This window comes from Rhinoderma darwinii, chromosome 4 (genome assembly GCF_050947455.1).
Source record: "Rhinoderma darwinii isolate aRhiDar2 chromosome 4, aRhiDar2.hap1, whole genome shotgun sequence".
NCBI classification, from domain to species: Eukaryota; Metazoa; Chordata; class Amphibia; order Anura; family Rhinodermatidae; genus Rhinoderma; species Rhinoderma darwinii.
This window is the reverse complement of record NC_134690.1, coordinates 3,157,741-3,176,743: the sequence shown is the minus strand read 5'-3', so window position 1 is coordinate 3,176,743 and position 19,003 is coordinate 3,157,741. Positions and strand designations below refer to the sequence as shown.

At 41.8% G+C, this 19,003-nt stretch overlaps 1 protein-coding gene across 1 annotated transcript in view; it reads left to right on the top strand.

Annotated features, from left to right (window-relative positions):
• The window catches only part of LOC142759032 (uncharacterized), a 57,198-nt gene extending 41,727 nt beyond the window's left edge, over window positions 1-15,471 (top strand). The window contains exons 9-14 of the mRNA XM_075860846.1: window positions 666-723; window positions 2,412-3,144; window positions 3,627-3,713; window positions 13,944-14,159; window positions 14,320-14,443; window positions 14,564-15,471. Coding sequence (XP_075716961.1) covers window positions 666-723; window positions 2,412-3,144; window positions 3,627-3,713; window positions 13,944-14,159; window positions 14,320-14,443; window positions 14,564-15,471 — 2,126 coding nt within the window. The remainder of the gene's footprint in view (window positions 1-665; window positions 724-2,411; window positions 3,145-3,626; window positions 3,714-13,943; window positions 14,160-14,319; window positions 14,444-14,563) is intronic.
• The last annotated feature ends 3,532 nt before the right edge of the window (window positions 15,472-19,003 follow it).

The window sequence follows — 19,003 nt, the reverse complement described above, 5'->3', positions numbered from 1 at the left end:
AGGGAAAGGGGCAGTTGCCCACGGCAACACCGTGAGCAACCAGAGTGGTGAACGAGCCGAGTCAAGCCAGGAGTGTGCGAGGTACCAAACGAAGAGCAGAAGAGTAGTCAGTAAGCCAGGGTCTGTATGGAGCAGGATCAAAATAGAAGGAGCTGTAGCTGGGCCAGGAAACCACACAAAAAGAATCACAAGCACCGAGGGACAGGAAGGGCAGGCTTAAATAGACCGAGGGCGGGGGCTAGCTGAGTCTGGCCAGGTTGCGATAGGCTCTCCCACTCCTAAGCCTGCCAGCCTGAGTGGTGGAAGCTGGAGTCAGTCTCAGGGATGTAGATTCAGGTGCTGACTGATTAATTATGGGAGTTAATTCCGAAGCTGTGCCTGGCAGATCCTTTACAGATAGATAGAAAGATAGATAGATAGATAGATAGATAGATAGATAGATAGATAGATAGATAGATAGATAGATAGATAGATAGATAGATAGACAGCACAGCACTCCGTGTTTCAAGGGTGCGTTAGTAGGCTTCCACGCCATCGTCTAAAAAAATGGGAACTCAACTCTCCAAGGTATTATGCAATAAGTGATATTTTATTTCACATATAGTGAAAAGTAGTAATTCAAAAATAGGTTTAACGTTTTGGTCTATACATCCGACCTTCTTCAGACACGGATTTTGTCCGTGGATATGGATATGCGGTGTTTGCGACCTCGGTCGCTGTTAGGTAATGGCACCTCTGTTTTATTACTACTTGTAATGGCCGCGGTCATGGACTGCAGCCTGCCCTTACCTGCTGAACCGCAGATCTCCTTCCCGTGGCCGACATCTCCTTCCCCAGAGAAGTCAGCGCATTTGGCTGCTCTGTCCTGCGATGTCCGCAAGGGGGCGCGCATGTTGGTTTCTGGCCTCCAAAGGCCACCACGTGCATATTTAATTACTTATTTCCCAGACCATCCTGGACTATAAAAAGGACCCTGCCCTTCCACTCCTTGCCTAAGCATTGTTGTCGTTTTCCCAGGTTTGTATTGTAAATGGTCCATTAGTGTTATTGTTATCCTGCTCCTAGTGTTCCCGTCCCCTGCTACCTGTATCCTGTATCCGTGCTGTGTTTTGTTCCCGAGCCTGTTTAGTATTGGAGTTTTGTTGTGCCGCCTACAGTTATAGACCACTCCTGGTATCATCCGCCACGTCTGGCGCAACCTGCTACAACTGCTGGTATACACCACATCTGGGGTCATCTACAACTCCTGATACCATCCGCCGTGTCTGGCGCAACCTGCCATGTCTCGCCCCATTCGTGCCAGAGCCCCTTCCACCATCTGGACTATCTCAGGTACCCTTGTGCTATGAACTTGTATAGACGTTTGAATAGACTGTGACTTGGCCAGCTGCCTCGCCGTTATGGTGCTGCGGCCTAGTGGGTCCACATACCCCTAGATCATGACAATACTATTACTGTTCTCCCTCCCTGACAGCCTGCCAGGAGAGGGACTAGTTACAGGGTGGGTGTCGCAAAATGGGGGTGTCACAATAGTGGCGAGAGGGATGCATGGTGCTGCTGTGAGAGGGGGCGGGGAGGGTGCCACGAGAGGTGGCACGCGATTATGGGGAAGCACGGCGACGGGGATAGTACTGTGATTAGAGTGACAGGATGTCACAATGATCACATGCCCAGAAACCACACTAATTGAAATCTGGGCAGAGCTCGGTGATGTCAGCTGTTTAGAGGCAGCTGTATCACCCAGCTAAATGACTCCACAGAGCGGAAAAAGCATAGATCTGCAGGACATTCTGAAACATCCCTGCAGAGTCAATTGCGGACCGCCCAGACGTTTATAGTCTATGCAAGTGGTTAAAGAGTAATTAGCATATAGTGTGCACCGTTTAAAAGATGATTTTATAGATTTTGCTTTATCTGAAAAAAGCATACAAGGGAATGTTTGGAAATATTGTAAGGTCATGTACTACAGCATGGTGGCAGATCAAGGGGTTAAAACTACCTTGCAAGTTTTCCATTAAATATACAATGAATTGAAAACAATTCCATCTGCCCTGAAATTTTATAAGAAATGTATCCTATATAATTACAGCTCCAGAAACAAGCTCTGACATATACGGCTCCAGAACCAAGCTCTGACATATACAGATCCAGAACCAAGCTCAATACATATATACAACACCAGAACAAAGCTCAGTACATACATACAGCACCAGAACTAAGCTCAGTACATATATACAGAGAATCAAGCTCAGTACATAAATACCACACTAGGGGGCGTGGTTTGGCCGCGGAAGCTGATGGCCGCGTGAGACTAGAGCTCCGCTAAAGATACTCGTCACTAGCTACTAAAAGCACCTGTCAGCGACAAAAATCACTCCCATGATAGGGATTTCAAAACTCTATATGGGCAGGAAGAGATTCCCTAAGCAGTCGACTACAAAGTCGGATCAGAACTTATCCACGATGGAAGAAGATAACTCCATAGCTCCAGAAGATGGCGGCGAGGAGAGATCACGAAGTGCAGTTCCGTCAACCACAAATAAACCCCCAACGATACTTACCGCAGGTGAGGAGACCGTGCAGGAACGGGTTCCAACAACGCGAGAGATGTCGGAAGGCATGCAGACACCCCGTACAGGGTTACGAACAGCACAAATGAGGAATACTGTGAAGCACTCCATTACCAAAATGGCGCCAACACCCCCACGAGGCATACCAGGACGAGACGATCCTATGATGCTGAAACATCATGCAGCAGTGATCCGGATACAAAGCCCGGAGAGATCAGGAAATGAACCTAGCTCTCCGTCCTCCAGCCCTGCTAAGCAGAAACAGAAAATGGACGATCACCTCAAAGATTCTGAGGTAAGCCATGATCCTAAATCTCTGAATACTGTTAATAATACAACAGACGCCTTTGAAAGTTTCCACACCTCAAACAAAGTGGTCTCAGAAAACATGCTTAAAGAGATGTTGTCAGCTCTCCGAAGCACACTGCGCAACGACATATCAAATATAATACAGCCCTTCCAAAAATCACTGTCTGAAGTAGGAGAAAGAGTCTCGCACACAGAAAACAAGATGGCGACATTTGCCTCTGCACATAATGAACTCGTCGACTCACACAAAGACATAGAAGAGAAAGTTAGTAAAATCCAAGCAAAACTGATAGACTCAGAACCCGGAATCGGTAGCCGGATTAAATTTGAGCGATTACATTCAACAATTCATCAAGAGTATCCTACCAGACACTATTGAATATGAACTTAGCATTGATCGTGCACACAGAGTTCCAAAGCCTAAAAATTTACCTGATAATGTACCGCGTGACGTGCTAGCAAGATTTACTTTCTTCCAGATGAAAGAAAAGTTAATGTATGCGTCACGAATGCATCAGCCTCTACCCTCACCATACTCTCATCTTAAAATGTTTCAAGATTTATCGGCTGCCACCTTGCAAGCAAGAAGAGAAATGGCGCCGCTAACGGAAATGTTAAGGAAAAATAATATTCCATACAGATGGGGTTATCCAACGAAAATACTGGTGAATCGCAACGGCACAGTCCATATGGCCAAAACAGTCACTGAAGGACAATCCCTGCTGAAGATGTGGAATATTTCTACAGGACCACCTGCAACGGATTCTCCTAGAAGATCACCGGCAAGAATTGATGGAGAATGGCAAAGAATTGGTCCGACCTAACTTCATACTGGTAATCTAATGCTTTTCTGAATAAATGATGATGATACTGTACTATGTGGTGTTACACGTTTCCACTTAAAATTTTCCCCCACATATCGGTTCATGTAAAGATACCGAATGACTTGAGAGTCATCTTACTACATGTTAATGTTGTTTTGGTGTTAAGTTCCTGTACCGGAAGTTACCTGTATAATGACTGTAATGTACTACAAACCTGTAAAAGTATGCGTTCAAAGAAATATCAGGACCATGTCTTTGTCCTTAAGATCATGCCTGGCCTTACATCTCTAAACCCAAAACACCACCCACTCAAAAATGGGAATAAATTTAATATCATTGAATGTTAGGGGTATTAACTCCCCTTTCAAAAGATCACTCCTTTGGAGAGAGGCTAAAAAGCATGGAGAATCAAAACAACAAGCACAAAAAACTAGAATTCAAAAAATTATACATCCTAAGACCGGGAAAATGATAATGTCCCCGAAAGGCATTTCCAACGCCTTCAAAGATTATTACCAAAGGTTATACAATCTTAAAGACCATAAAGAGACAATTCAACCTACACAATTACATATAGACAATTTTCTTAAGCAGTTAAACCTACCTAAAATTTCTGAGAACTCTTTACAATCTCTTAACTCTCCAATATCGCTTAATGAAATCACAAAGGCCATTAACCCCTTCCCGCTCCTTGACATACTATTACGTCATGGCAGCTGTATCGTTCGCGCTCCATGCCATAATAGTACGTCTCGGGAGTAACGGCCGTTTCGGCCGTCCTCCCGACACATACAGGAGCTGTGACGCTGCTGTCTTGTTCAGCAGCTGTCACAGCTCCTACAGCGGGGACCGATCGCTGTGTCCCCGCTGATTAACCCCTTAAAAGCCGCGTTCTATAGAGATCGTGGCTTTTTAGGGGTTAAGCTGCCATCGCCGGCCTGCTACGCGATAGCGGCCGGCGATGGTGACTATGGCAACCGGACACCAAACAATGGCGTCCGGCGATGCCATAGACGGAAGCCTAGTGGGTCCTGACAACGTCAGGACCCACTATGCTTGCTGTCAGTGAGTAGCTGACAGCTCCAATACACTGCACTACGCATGTAGTGCAGTGTATTAGAATAGCGATCAGAGCCTCCTGCCCTCAAGTCCCCTAGTGGGACAAAGTAATAAAGTAAAAAAAAAGTTAAAAAAAGTTGTGTAAAAATAAGAAAATAAAAGATTTAAAAGTATTAAAAGTAAAAATCCCCCTTTTTCCCTTATCAGTCCTTTATTATTAATAAAAATATATAAACAAACAAATAAACTATACATAATTGGTATCGCCGCGTCCGTAACGGCCTGAACTACAAAATTATTTCATTATTTATCCCGCACGGTGAACGCCGTAAAAAAAATAAATAATAAACCGAACCACAATCACAATTCTTTGGTCACTTCACCTCCCAAAAAATGGAATAAAAAGAGATCAAAAAGTCGCATGTACCGAAAAATGGTACTGATCGAAACTACAGTTCGTTACGCAAAAAATAAGTCCTCGCACGGCTTTATTGATTGAAAAATAAAAACGTTATGGCTCTTAGAATAAGGTAACACAAAAAGTGAATGATTGTTTACAAAACGTATTTTATTGTGCAAACGCCATAAGACATAAAAAAAAACTATAAACATCTGGTATCGCCGTAATCGTATCGCCCCGCAGAATAAAGTGAATATGTCATTTATAGCGCACGGTGAACGCTGTAAAAAAAAACGAAAAAAAAAACAATCGTACAATTGCTGTTTTTTAGTCACCACGCCACCTAAAAATAGAATAAAAACTGATCAAAAAGCCGCATGCACCCCAAGAAAACTACAATGGATTCCTCAAGGGATCTAGTTTCCAAATTGGGGTCAGTTTTGGGGGGTTCCCAATGTTTTGGCACCACAAGACCTCTTCAAACCGGACATGGTGCCTAATAAAAAAGATGCTTCAAAATCCACTAGGTGCTCCTTTGCTTCGGAGGCCGGTGCTTCAGTTCATTACCGCACTAGGGCCACATGTGGGATATTTCTCAAAACTGCAGAATCTGGGCAATAAGTATTGAGTTGCGTTTCTCTGATAAATCCTTTTGTGTTATAAAAAAAATGGTATAAAGAGGATTTTCTGACAAAAAAAAAAATGTAAATTTCACCTCTACTTTGCTCTAAATTCCCGTGAAACACCTAAAGGGTTCATAAACTTTCTAAATGCTGTTGTGGATACTGTGAGGGGTCTAGTTTCTAAAATGGGGTTTTTGATAGGGGTTTCTAATATATGGGCCCCTCAAAGCAACTTCAGAACTGAACTGGAACCTAAAAAAATAAATAAATGAGGCAATACTTGGCTTCTTACATTATACTGATAATGAGCCGTGCCCACCCCGAGATGACCCCAGTTTTGACCGTTTGTATAAACGGAGACCCCTATTAGACCGTTCCAGTGCCCGGTTTTCCCCAGCATACACCCCTGAGAAGTGTATTTCTATTGATGAGTCCCTGGTACATTTTAAAGGGAGGGTTCAATTCCGCGAGTACCTGCCGGGTAAGAGGGCAAGGTATGGCGTGAAGATGTATAAGCTGTGAGAGTGCATCAGGGTATACCTACAGGTTTAGGCTATATGAAGGAAAGGCCACCCCCAAACCAGACTGCATCCTGGACTACAATAGGTACATGGGAGGGATGGACTTGTAAGATCAAGCCCTGAAGCCCTACAGCGCCATGCGGTGTGGTATAAGAAGCTGGCCGGGCACATCATACAGATGGCATTGTACAATGCGTACATGCTACGTCGATGTGCAGGCCAGACGGGAACTTTCCTGGAATTTCAAGAGGTGATTATCAAGAACCTAATCTTTAGGGACCAAGAAGGGGGGGCACCCAGTACTTCTGGAAGCGAGCCCACACGCATCGTACCAGGGCAACACTTTCCAGGAGAAGTTCCCCAAACTGGCAAGAAGGGAAAAAGTCAAAAGAGGTGCAAAGTCTGCTATAAGAGGGCGATAATGGATGACATAATATATCAATGTGACACGTGTCCCGAATAACCAGAGCTCTGTATGAAAGTGTTTTAAAATTTATCATACATCCCTTGGTTTATAATTTACCCCAATTTTACTTACCCTGATGCACTCCACACAGCTTATCCCCCCTCGTCTTTCCCCTCTGGGCCCTGCTGTGTGTCCAGGCAGCTGATAACAGCCACATGTAGGGTATTGCCATACCCGGGAGAACCCACATTACAGTATGGGGTGTAGGTCTCCGGTCAAAATGCTCACTACACCTCTAGATGAATGCCTTAAGGGTGTAGTTTTTAAAACGGGGTCACTTCTTGCGGGTTTCAACTGTACTGGTACCTCAGGGGCTTCTGCATACATGACTTCGCACTAGAAAATCCCCAGTAGGCCAAATGGTGGTCCTTTCCTTCTGAGCCCTCCTATGGGCCCAAACGGCAGTTTATCACAACAAATGGGGTATTGCGGCACTCAGGACAAATTGCGCAACAGAATGGGGTATTTTTTTTCTTGTGAAAATAAGAAATTTTCAGCCAAAACTACATATTATTTGAAAAAAATAATTTTGTTTTCATTCCCAGCCCAATTCAAATAAGTTCTGTGAAAAAACTATGGGGTCAAAATGGTCACAACACCCATAAATGAAGTCCTTGAGGGGTGTAGTTTCCAAAATGGGGTCATTTGTGGTTGGTTTCTATTGCTTTGATACCTCTGGGGCTCTGCAAATGCGACATGGCACCCGAAAACCAATCCAGCAAAATCTGGACTCCAAAGAACACACAGCGCTCCTTTCCTTCTGAGCCCTCCCATGGGCCCAAACGGCAGTTTATCACCACAAATGGGGTATTGCCGCACTCAGGACAAATTGGGCAACAGAATGGAGTATTTTATTTCTTGTGAAAATAAGAATTTTTGAGCTAAAATGACATATTATTGGAAAAAATATATATTTTTTTAATTCCCAGCCCAATTCAAATTAGTTCTGTGAAGAAACTATGGAGTCTAAATGGTCACATTACCCATAAATGAATTCCTTGAGGGGTGTAGTTTCCAAAATGGGGTCACTTCTGGTGCGTTTCCATTGCTTTGATACCTCTGGGGCTCTGCAAATGCGACATGGCACCCGAAAACCAAACCAGCAAAATCTGTACTCCAAAGAACACACAGCGCTCCTTCCCTTCTGAGGCCTCCCATGGGCCCAAACGGCAGTTTATTGCCACAAATGGGGTATTGATGCACTCAGGAGAAATTGGGCAACAAAATTGAGTATTTTGTTCCCTGTGAAAATAAGAAATTTTGGTAAAAAATTACATCTTATTGGAAAAAATGTCATTTTTTTAATGTCACAGCCCAATTGAAATAGGTGCTGTGAAAAAACTGTGTGGTCAAAATGCTAACAACAACCATAAATGAATTCCTTGAGGGGTGTAGTTTCCAAAATGGGGTCACTTTTGGTGGGTTTCCATTGCTTTGATACCTCTGAGGCTCTGCAAATGCGACATGGCACCCGAAAACCAATCCAACAAAATCTGGACTCCAACAAACATATAGCGCTCCTTTCCTTCTGAGCCCTCCCATGGGCCCAAATGGCAGTTTATCACCACAAATGGGGTATTGCCACACTAAGGACAAATTGGGAAACAAAATGGGGTATTTTGTTCCTTGTGAAAATAAGAAATTTTGATCACAAATGACATTTTATTGGAAAAAATGACATTTTTTTCATTTCAGAGCCCAATTCAAATACGTGCTGTGAAAAAACTGTGCGGTCAAAATGGTAACAACAACCCTAAATGAATTCCTTGAGGGGTGTAGTTTCCAAAATGGGGTCACTATTGGGGGATTCCTACTGTTTTGACACCTCAACACCTCTTCAAACCTGGCATGCTGCCTAAAATATATTCTAATAAAAAAGAGGACTCAAAATCCACTAGGTGCTTCTTTGCTTCTAGGGCTTGTGTTTTAGTCCACGAGCGCAGTAGGGCCACATGTGGGACATTTCTAAAAACTGCAGAATCTGGACAATACATATTTAGTAGTGTTTCTCTGGTAAAACCTTCTGTGTTACAGAAAAAAAAATGAATAAAATTGAAATTCAGCAAGAAAAATGAAATTTGCAAATTTCACCTCCACTTTGCTTTAATTCCTGTGAAATGCCTGAAGGGTTAAAAAACTTTCTAACTGCTGTTTTGAATACTTTGAGGGGTCTAGTTTTTAAAATGGGGTGTTTTATCAGGGTTTCTAATACATAGGCCCCACAAAGCCACTTCAGAACTCAAGAGGTACCTTAAAAAAAAGGCTTTTGAAATTTTCTTAAAAATATGAGAAATTGCTGTTTATGTTCTAAGCCTTGTAACGTCCAAGAAAAATAAAAAAATGTTCAAAAAACGATGCCAATCTAAAGTAGACATATGGGAAATGTGAACTAGTAACTATTTTGGGTGGTATAACCGTCTGTTTTACAAGCAGATGCATTTAAATTCTGAAAAATGCAATTTTTTCAAAATTTTCTCTACATTTTGCAATTTTTCACCAATAAACACTGAATATATCGACCAAATTTTACCACGAACATGAAGCCCAATGTGTCACGAGAAAACAATCTCAGAATCGCTTGGGTAGGTTTAAGCATTCCGACGTTATTACCACATAAAGTGAAATATGTCAGATTTGAAAAATGGGCTCTGAGCCTTAAGGCCAAAACTAGGCTGCGTCCTTAAGGGGTTAAATCGATTCCGTTGCACAAAGCCCCTGGGCCTGATGGTCTTTCGAATGACTATTACAAGAAATGTATACATATATTAGCACCCAGACTACTTACGGTATTACAAGAAGCCTCCACTACCGCAACATTCCCAAAAGAAATGTTGTCGGCATTGATAATAACCATCCCTAAACCGGGGAAGTCAACTGAACAGACCTCTAACTATAGGCCAATTTCTCTCCTGAACGGAGATGTCAAAATATATGCAAAAATACTAGCCTCTAGGCTAAAATTAGTTATCCCATCACTGATAATGAATGACCAGGCTGGTTTCATTCCAGGCAGACAAGCCCCAGATAATACCCGACGCGTCATATCTCTGATGCAATACTGCGAATATAACAATATACCATCGACCTTTCTTACAATTGACGCTGTGACAGCGTTCGACAGGATAAATTGGAACTACGCTTTCTCTATACTAGAAAAATTTGGCATTCAAGGCCACATTTACTCGGCAATTAAAGCCTTATATTCACAACCGTCAGCTAAAGTTTACTCCAACAATACTCTGTCACAAGAATTTGCTATAACTAATGGTACCAGGCAGGGGTGTCCCCAATCCCCGATATTTTTCATTCTATCCATTGAACCGTTGGCAGAATTTATCAGACTTGACAAGGAGATACAAGGCATTATTATTAATAAAAAGGAACATAAAATAACCTTGTTTGCAGACGACATTATTGTATGTAATACCCTTCCGGAGAGCTCCTTGAATAGACTTTTTGAAGTGCTCAACACCTTTAGTAATATCTCCTTCTACAAGATTAACAGATCCAAATCCCAAATCCTTCCAATAAATGTCGTGTTACAAACTCTTTCTGATCTGAAGGCCAGGCATGATCTTGATTGGCAACCTCTAGAACTCAACTACTTGGGCATTAAACTTACATATCCTACTAAAAAATTATATCAGCAGAACTTCCCACATCTTTTAATGAAATTAGCGAAAGAATTGCAGTGCTATTCCAAATTTATAATATCTTGGTTCGGGAGAATAGCTACCTTTAAAATGATGTTATTACCGCAATTATTATATCTTTTTAGAACAATACCAATTCCAATTCCTAGCTCATTCTTTACTGTCCTTAATAGCCACTTACAAAAATTTATATGGAATGGGAAAAAATCTCGTACAGCATACAAAATAATGACACTACATAGGAAAGCAGGAGGTCTAGGACTCCCTAATCTGAGAGATTATTACTCTGCATGTATCCTAGACCAATTTAGCCATTGGTGGAATGACAACTCTGATAAAAGCTGGGTGGAACTAGAGAGACACATTAGTGGATACAGCTCCTTGAAGGCCAGAATGATATCCTTGCTATGGAAGTTACCAATAAAGAAAACATATTTGATATCTATACAAACCTCAGATAAAGTGTGGCAAAATTACATTAAAGTATCAAAAAACAACATGGTGTGCCCATACAACCAGATCTCGTTAGGTTTTCTGGAAGATAATATTCCAGGTATAGATTTAGAAAAGTGGAAATTAAGCAATATCAAATCTGTGGCTGATATCGTAGCTCAGGATTTTTCACAAATAAGTGAAAAATATCAAATACCTCAAAACCATCATATTAAGTTCTTACGGATTAGAAGGTTCTTACAGCTAAAAAGACCAATGAACACTAACCAGAGCTCTGATATAGTTTCGACGTTTAATATGATCACTAAATTAAAAAGAGGAATATTCTTTTTCTACAATGATATTGGGAACAAATCTCTTTTGATTAAAAACCACTATATGGTTAAATGGGAAGAGGAGCTGAAGGTAACTGTGTCTGAGATCGAATGGAAATCAGCACTTAACAATATATATCAAATCTTCAGATGTGTAACACACCAAGAAGCGGCTTTCAAGACATATCTGAGATGGTACTACACACCCACAAGATTAAATAAAATATTTCCTTCCTGTTCAAACAATTGCTGGAGACTATGCGGATACAAAGGATCTCTATATCATATTTTGTGGGAATGTAGGAAGATACAACCCCTCTGGAGTGCAGCCAGACGGATAATTTCTATCCTCCTGAAAAAAGAGTTTCACCTTAAACCAAGAATGGCTTTATTATTCTTGGATCTGGGTTCCTTCGACTCCTCTTCCAGATATATTATAGCACATCTTCTTATGTCAACAAAGCTTATAATTACCAGACATTGGAAACAAACCACACAACCACATATACAAGAGGTTATAGCCCAAGTAAATACCACATACATATATGAAAAAATGGTGGCCAATCAAAATCATAAATCATAAATATGAACAATTTACCCAAAGATGGGGAATATGGCTCATATCATAGTTCCTGAATGCATACTTACCTAATGTTAATATTTCTGTTAATACAGTCAAAACCGGTTCAGATTAGTTACTTATTTCAGTTGTTCCGCACAGTGATACTAGAAGCATAAGCAGTATAAACTATAATGAACCTTATTTGGTTTGATTGATTCCTTGAACAAAGACCCAATAAATACTGAAAAGGATCTGGAAATAGATATTGTATTGAAAGATCCATGTTAAGTATTATCATCTAGTATCTAACAAGATGTATTTAAGCTCAATGTATAATAGTATACAAGGATGACGTATTGCTTTTTTTTACATAATTAACACAGTGAACATATGTAAATGTACTATAATGTCAATCAATTGTATGTAAACCACTTTCTAAACTGTAAACTATTTCATTGCTGTGTTATGTGCTTTTGCATGATTTGCAGATTAAATAAAAAACTTTTTGATTTAAAAATAAATACCACACTAGAACTAAGCTCAGTACATATATACAGAGAACCAAGCTCAGTACATATATACAGAGAACCAAGCTCAGTACATAAATACAACACCAGAACTAAGCTCAGACCATATATACAGCACCAGACCGAAGCTCAGTACATAAATACAACACCAGCACTAAGCTCAGTACATATATAAAGGGAAACAAGCTCAGTACATAAATACAACACCAGAACTAAGCTCAGTACATATATACAGAGAACCAAGCTCAGTATATAAAAAATAGAACATCAGAACCAAGTTCAGTACACATAAATACAGCACCAGAACTCAGCTCAGTACATAAATATAGCACCATAACCAAGCACAGTACATATAAACAGCACCAGAATCAATATCAGAACATACATACAGGGCCAGAACCAAGCTCAGTACATATATACAGCACAAGAACAAAGTTTAGCACAGATATTTATAGCACCAGAACCATGCTCAGTACATAAATACATCAGCAAAACCAAACTCAGTACATATAAACAGCACCATAATTAAGTTCAGTACATATATACAGACCAGAACAAAGCTCAGTGCAACGACTTGCAGGTATGTGAACCCACAGGGTCACTCTGTTATAATGGAGCAGCTGCTGATCAACAGAGTCTGTGAGAGCCAGTAATGCTAAAGTACCTGGAATGTCAGAAGTGGGCAAATTCAAGTCAGCCAGGGGAAAGCAGGCCTGTGCAAGATGATAACTACAGGCTAGAGCTCCAGACTAGTGTATTGCTCCTAAGACGTCTCCTCAGGACAAAACCCTAGACCAGTCCACTAAGTAGAAGGTCTTTCTTCCTACCTTCTTGTAGTCCAGGATCTATTTTACTTCAAAGATGTCAGAAGAACCGCATGGAGCAACTGGAGAACCAGGGGATTTTCTGTACCTGTTCAGGACCACAGGCTTTAGGGGGGACACATGAAACGAGTTTGGAGTTTTCAGGGTTGGAGGTAGCCAAAACTTATAGGACACAGGTTTAATTTGTTGCAAAACTTTGAAGGAAACGAGGAATCTGGGAGCAAATTTCTGTGAAGTGATCTTCAGACAAATATTTTTTGAGGACAACCAGACCCTGACTCCTGAAGGAAACTGAGGAGGAACTTTGCTCTTCCTATCGGCATCTGTCTTAATGCGATCAACTGCCTGAAAGATCGTGGACTTAGTGTGCCGCCATATTTGTAGGAAACTTCCGAATGAAGAATTGGCTGCAGGCACTTTAGAAATAGTTGGCACAGGAACATGTGGATGTTGACTGAACACAATGAAGAACAGAGAAGAAGCAGCATTGAAGAAGTTTGTCCATTTGATTAGGTACAAAACACAGAAGACAATTTTACTCTTATCCCAAGAGAAAAACAAAAACTTTTCCAAAACTTGGAAGTGATCTGTTCCCCTCAATCAGAGCCTATTATTTATGTGTTAAGACTTGATGCCCTGAGACGAGTCTTGTTTGGACATAGACAAATCAGTGGCTTCTTTATTGTCCAGTCACTTTACAGTAAGTCTTATGGGACATGTACAGTACCCCTCTGGTTTATCAGCGACTCTTTGCACTTCAGTAGAAAAAGACATTAAACATGAATGTGAATGGTTTCCTGGAAATAACAAGACACATTTCCTTCTTTCATTCTCACAGCTTCACCGTTATCTGGGAAGCCAAAAAGATATTAATGGAAATCGTCTCTTCTATGAAAATGGAGATTTCGCTGCACAATATTCCATTGTGAATTGGCTCATTTTAGAGAACGGATCGCTTGTATTAATATATGTTGGATCTACAAACCGAATACAAAACTATTCTACATTTAATATCAACGTAGAGGACATCGTATGGAAGAATAGCATGAACAAGGTGAGATGGAAGCTGCTCTGGGTCAGTGTAGGATGTGCAGTAGACTATTTATCTTTCGATCACAGAAGATCAATGTATTATATCCTCAGGATCAAAGAAGGACCTTAGACAATTTAGAAGCTTGCAAACAAACAACAAGTTCTGATTGTCTTTTCCTTAGGTCCCCAAATCTCAATGTTCAGAGAATTGTTTACCAGGAACCCGGAAAGTCTCAAAGTCCAGAATCTATTCCTGCTGCTATGATTGTGTCCAGTGCTCCCCGGGAGAAATCTCCAACTTGACAGGTATGAAGACGTTAGAAATAGGTGTTCTCCACTGATCATTATGGAGGGAAGGTATATTGACCACATTTTGGATACTGAATATGCTGTAGTATTGATGTTTTTTATTCTTCTATTTCCCAGACAGTGAAAGCTGCATGAAATGTACAAACCTCGACTGGCCCAATGAGAAGAAGGATCGTTGTGTTCCTAGATTGCTGGAATTTCTCTCCTACACAGATGACACAATCGTCCTGGTTATTTGTCTGGTTTCTACAATTTTTTGTTTTCTTACAGTCATGATTCTTATGACTTTTATTTTGTACCAAGACACGGCCATTGTGAAAGCCAATAACAGAAACCTGAGCTTCCTTCTCCTGGTCTCCATCATGCTGAGCTTCCTTTGTGTCTTCTTGTTCCTTGGACGTCCAGTGGACCTCACTTGCCTGCTACGTCAGGTCTCATTTGGAGTCCTCTTCTCAGTAGCTGTTTCTTGTGTCTTGGCCAAAACCGTCATGGTGTGCATCGCTTTCAGAGCCACTAAGCCTGGCAGTGCCTGGAAACATTGGATTGGAAGCAAGTGGTCAAATTCTCTGGTGTTGTTCTGCTCATCCATCCAAGTAATGATCTGTATGGGTTGGTTGACTCTAGCACCTCCCTTCCCGGAGCTGGACATACACTCCTATCAGGGAAAGATCATTGTGCAGTGTAATGAGGGCTCGGTTATTTGGTTCTACTCTGTCTTGGGTTATATGGGGGTCTTGGCGGCTGTTAGTTTTATTACAGCTTTTTTAGCTCGGAGATTACCGGACAGTTTTAATGAGGCCAAGTACATCACCTTCAGCATGCTGGTGTTCTGCAGTGTCTGGATAGCCATGATCCCGGCTTATCTAAGTACCAAAGGGAAATACATGGTGGCTGTGGAGATATTTGCCATATTAACCTCTAGTGTTGGACTTTTAGGGTGTATATTCTTCCCAAAATGCTACATTATCCTATGGAGACCAGAACTGAACTCAAGAACACATTTACTGGAGGGAAGAACCAGATGAGACAATTGTTTTATGTTCAATGATGATCCTACATAAAGAACACGTGGTTTACTTATGTCAGCTAGATAGAACACTTCAGCTTCACCCCATAAAAGGCTCGGGACAATATTTGGGATCATTTTTTTCCCAGCTTCAGTTCTTTTCCTGCAGTTCCCTGAACATGAGGTCATTCTTCATCTATCAGAGCCTGTTTAATGCCATAGGAATGTATAGAGTAAAGACTATCTATGAAATCTATAACCACAAAACACAACTGTGCTGATGAAGCTCATACAAGGTTGGAAGCCAAGATTGTTTTATCAAGTGTAGAGAGAAGGCAAACAATGAAAATCCGGCTGATCTGAGGTCTGGAAATGATGGACTTTATTAGATTGACACATCCCTCTATAGATAGACCAGTATAGAGGCATTAGACTCAATAGTCAGAAAGACGCGGTGATATAACCCAACAGTGAGGCATTGAGTAATAAGTGAGGGGTTAAACCACCGCAGTAAATCTATAAGAATATGTAATAACTCCTAATAGTATAGACTAGGAACACAATAATAACATGTAATAGGGATCATTATCAGTATTAGGCCAGGATCACACACAGTTTTTTTATTGCAGTTTTAGGCTCAGTTTTTTTTTAACCAAAGCCAGAAGTGGATCCTTAAGAAACAGAAGGAATAAAGAAAACTCTGATGCAGCTCCTTTCTTTTATGTTCACTATATTGTTTGGTTCAAAACTGCCACAAAAACTGCATCAAAACCGTGTGTGTGATTCTGGCCTCATACTTTTCATTACTGTTCATTCCATTGCTATGTCTGACTCAAAAACTGCCACAAAAACGGCATGTGTGATTGCAGCCTAATTACCCCGGGCAGTACGGGCAGTATCTCAGTGCAGCTAAGACTTTATTACAATGCAGTAAGGACGGTTGTGACTGTTATAGTGCCCCCCCCCTTCCCCGATTCTATAGAGTAATTATTATATAGAAGAGATGTAGAAAACAGCATCCTCATCAGTGATCATCAGGAGACTGGAGTCCCGAACTACATGACAGGCCCCCAGGGATGTCACCTCTCCTGATTCTGTAGAGCAATTATTATATAGAAGAGATGTAGAAAACAGCATCCTCATCAGTGATCATCAGGAGACTGGGGTCCCGAGCTGCATGAGAGGCCCCCAGGGATGTCACCTCGCTGCCGGATATTCCTGGTCTAGTGTCCAGAAAAAAGACTCCACCTGCGCAGGTTTATTTTTATAGATAAACCTGCAGAAATACATCACAGAGAAACCTCGTAGAAAGAATCTCCAGATGAAATGATGATTGTAACAGAAATGTCAGCAGAAGCCGGAATATAAAGATGTCTGATGTCTGTCTATATTACCACTAGATAACAGTCACTAGTTATACACTATAGGGCCAAAAGTATGTGCACCCCCTCCTAATGATTGAGGTCAGGTGTATGAGACACAACCATTGCTTAGCACGTACATAAAATCCAGCACACAGTCATGTCATCTCCATAGACAGACATTGCTAATAGTAGGACTGACTGTAGAGATCAGTGACTTTACACTTGGCATTGTCGTAGGTTGCCACTTTTGCTACAAGTCAGTTTGTGATTTTTTTTGGGACTGGACAACCTATTTAATGCCCTTATCAGACTCCAGTTCTGGAAAGATCTGTGTGCTAGGTCAGTACTCTGGGGAAAAAAATATGGGACCCCAGGCAGTAGTGGACAATGCTGGTGTGGGACTTGGAGTTTGGTCTAGGTTCGTGATCTCGTCCAGAAGATACATCAGCCGGAGGAATGGAGATAGGGACCGGGAAGGGATCTTCTCTGCAAGCCAATCTTAACCTGTGCATCCACCTGATAATCAGAGCGACAGTATGGATCGGCTCTGCAGGAGTACGCGGAAACCCGGGAAATACACGAAGGCGGCTCATGGCTAAGTCTTGCACTGCGGATAAGTAGATACTCATGTTTTTTATTTGCATCCTGTGAAATAGGACTGTATACAGCTTCTGTGGGAACTAGACAACTCTAGAATTTGTTAAGGGTAACGGGGACTAAATGAGGAACACTCGGGTTTATTGTATTGGCTCGTTTGCTGTATTTTCTGTGCATTGGATAATCTATTAAAGCTGGTTATGTTTTATCGGTAATTAAACTTTGTGTTAACTGAGTATTGTATGATCCCAGGGAGGCAGCTGTGGTGATTGAGTATTGTATGATCCTCGGGAGGCAGTGGGGGTGACTGAGTATTGTATGATCCCAGGGAGGCAGTGGTGGTGACTGTGTATTGTATGATCCCAGGGAGGCAGCTGTGGTGATTGAGTATTGTATGATCCTCGGGAGGCAGTGGGGCTGACTGAGCATTGTATGATCCCAGGGAGGCAGCGGTGGTGACTGAGTATTGTATGATCCCAGGGAGGCAGCGGTGGTGACTGAGTATTGTATGATCCCAGGGAGGCAGTGGTTGTGACTGAGTATTGTATTGTGAAGTTTTAGATCCTCGTTCCCAGTTAGTCAGCCTGGTTTTCACCGAGTTGCGCGGGAAGAATTACACCAGAAGCAGAGCTCAGGTAGAATATCCTCTCTCGATGAGATAGGAGCACAACAACTTTATTTAAAACAATGCAAAACTTATATAGCAAAAATGGCGTCAATTATCAGTATATAATCTTGTGACACCTCCAAGGTGCTAATTGGTTCTTGTTCAAACATGCCCTTTTCTTATTTGTTCAGTACGTTTATAGAAGTTTGTGGGTTAAAACTTCATGTTGCTATTTTCACATTCCAGGGCGTTGTCTCATGCTCCGGCGCCATCTTGTGCCATCTTATCATACTACATAGCATTATAGCAGAATATGATATACTGAGAAGCTTTATGTAAGAATAATAATAATTTTTGCAAGGACACAAATATACATAGTGGCGATCCTTCACAGAATAATCCCAGGGAGGCAGTGGTGACTGAGTAATGTATGATCCCAGGGAGGCAGTGGGGGTGACTGAGTATTGTATGATCCCAGGGAGGCAGTGGTGGTGACTAAGTATTGTATGATCCCAGGGAGGCAACGGCGGTGACTGAGTATTGTATGATCCCAGGGAGGCAGTGGTGGTGACTGAGTATTGTATGATCCCAGGGAGGCAGCGGTAGTGACTGAGTATTGTATGATCCCAGGGCGGCAGTGGTGGTGACTGAGTATTGTATGATCCCAGGGAGGCAGCGGTTGTGACTGAGTATTGTATGATCCCAGGGCGGCAGCGGTGGTGACTGAGTATTGTATGATCCCAGGGAGGCAGTGGTGGTGACTGAGTATTGTATGATCCCAGGGAGGCAGTGGTGGTGACTGAGTATTGTATGATCCCAGGGAGGCAGTGGTGGTGACTGAGTATTGTATGATCCCAGGGCGGCAGCGGTTGTGACTGAGTATTGTATGATCCCAGGGCGGCAGCGGTGGTGACTGAGTATTGTATGATCCCAGGGAGGCAGTGGTGGTGACTGAGTATTGTATGATCCCAGGGCGGCAGTGG